Below are 1,691 nucleotides of genomic sequence, written 5' to 3'. Positions count from 1 at the left end.
CGTTTTGGTGATGGTGACAAATTTGAAGACATTTCCGTTTTTTGGTTTGATGAGGCAGGTACTGAAACAGAGCGTGGTACCCTGGGAGATGTTGGTAATTGGGCACTCGAAAAACCTGATGTATTTGAGACTTGGTTTTGTGGTAGTAGTCCACTTGCAGAGCTTGATTTTGATGCAGATGCTGGTGATGATTTTGCAGTTTTTGGTGATTTTGGAAAAGACTTCACGGGTTGACAAATGGAATATTTTGATTGCACGGCTATAGCAGAGTCAATGAGATCTAAAGCCAAATCCCATGACTTACTTAATGCAATTACTGAAGAAGATAAAAGTGAAGTGATCATCTGATCTTGACTCTGTGGACTTGGACGACCTGGTTGCAGTTCCAAACATTCATGAGATGCTGGTGTTGAAGTGAATTCAGGTGGCATCTTTAGATGCATTTTAGAAGTGGTCTTTAAGCAAGCAGATGTTGTAGTTTCCAAAACAACGAATGAAGATGTTACTGGCGAGCTAACAGTCCTGGGAGCAGATGGTCTTTTAGAGCTGGCAAGGTGTATCAGCCTATCAGAAGGCAACAGTGGTGCTTCTGGTGCAAGAGGGTTGACAAATACATCTTTTTTGCAATGAATTAGCGATGGTGGCTGGCTGAACATCATGGCCCCCTTACCAGTACCATATAGGACACGAGGACGTGACTAGCTCATATGCCCAATACCATAATGTAGATGTTCTTGCTCACCAGGTAAGTTGTTTGCTGCAGATTTTTCTTGAGGCTTGCTTTTATTCAGTGGAAAAATGTATAATGAAGAGCCACTTTCAGATTGATCTAGATATGAATAAGATACTGCAGAACCAGAGGCTGGAATGCGATCCACAGAAATAGATTCTTTCACCAGCTGACACTGTAGCTTAGATTGGGTTCCACTATCATGGTCTCGATTCTTCTCCTGTATGTATTTCTTGCTTGCTTCTTCTTTATTCTCAGGTACAATTTCTTGTACAGATGTGGAAGAATATAAAGATGAGTGGAATGAACTATCAGAAGAACTTGAATCTTCCATGTCATTTTGGTAGTATGAAGGTAATGTAAGAAGTGGTATTGCTGTATTAGTATCATTTCTTTCAAAGTTGTTAACAGGTAATGATGAACAGGAGTACACTTGCTGGGGTTCTGTTGAAATATGAGCGGCGGGGCAGCGCCCCCAACACCCCGGCCGCTTGGCTAGCTCATGCCCGAAATAACAACACACAAACTATATTCATTTAAGAACTGCTTGGCCCATGAACTCTAGCCCTTACAGCCTAATTCTCGCACCTGGACTAGCCCATTTCTAATGATGTGTGTAAGCACCCCAAGGTGCGCTTACTGGGAAGATTCTAGCCTCCGTCCATCATGGTGTCTCTGCTCCAGATAGCAGAGCTGTCCGGTCTCTCCGGGAGCAGAGCAGAGTCTGACCTTCTGTTTCCTCCTCCCATCTATCTTTTAACCTACCAGGGCCAAGCAGTTTCTTTATTGCTCAGCCAATGAAATCAACAGATTGATATGACACTCCCACATCACTTCCCCTTTTTCTGTTTAAACAAAAAAGGAAGGCTTTAACTTAACATAGCAAAATTACATATAACAAAAGTTATCAAGTAAAAATTACAATAATCTATATCATAACTAAGGAAAACTATAACTATAG

General features: G+C 41.6%; 1 protein-coding gene across 1 annotated transcript in view; it reads right to left on the bottom strand.

Moving 5' to 3' along the window:
- Window positions 1–1,193, bottom strand: part of LOC126493614 (actin-binding protein WASF1-like) — a gene marked incomplete at its 5' end in the record, with an annotated part of 7,744 nt that extends 6,551 nt beyond the window's left edge. Inside the window, 1 exon segment of the mRNA XM_050130645.1 lies at window positions 2–1,193. Within this exon segment, the coding sequence (XP_049986602.1) occupies window positions 2–1,193 (1,192 nt within the window).
- Between the last annotated feature and the right edge of the window lie 498 nt (window positions 1,194–1,691).

The sequence above is a fragment of the Alexandromys fortis genome, unplaced genomic scaffold (genome assembly GCF_014885135.2).
Source record: "Alexandromys fortis isolate MF-2015 unplaced genomic scaffold, M_Fortis_MF-2015_v1.1 scaffold_276, whole genome shotgun sequence".
In the NCBI taxonomy this organism is placed as follows: domain Eukaryota; kingdom Metazoa; phylum Chordata; class Mammalia; order Rodentia; family Cricetidae; genus Alexandromys; species Alexandromys fortis.
Note: the sequence above shows the minus strand (reverse complement) of the source record. Positions and strands in the feature narration are given on the sequence as shown.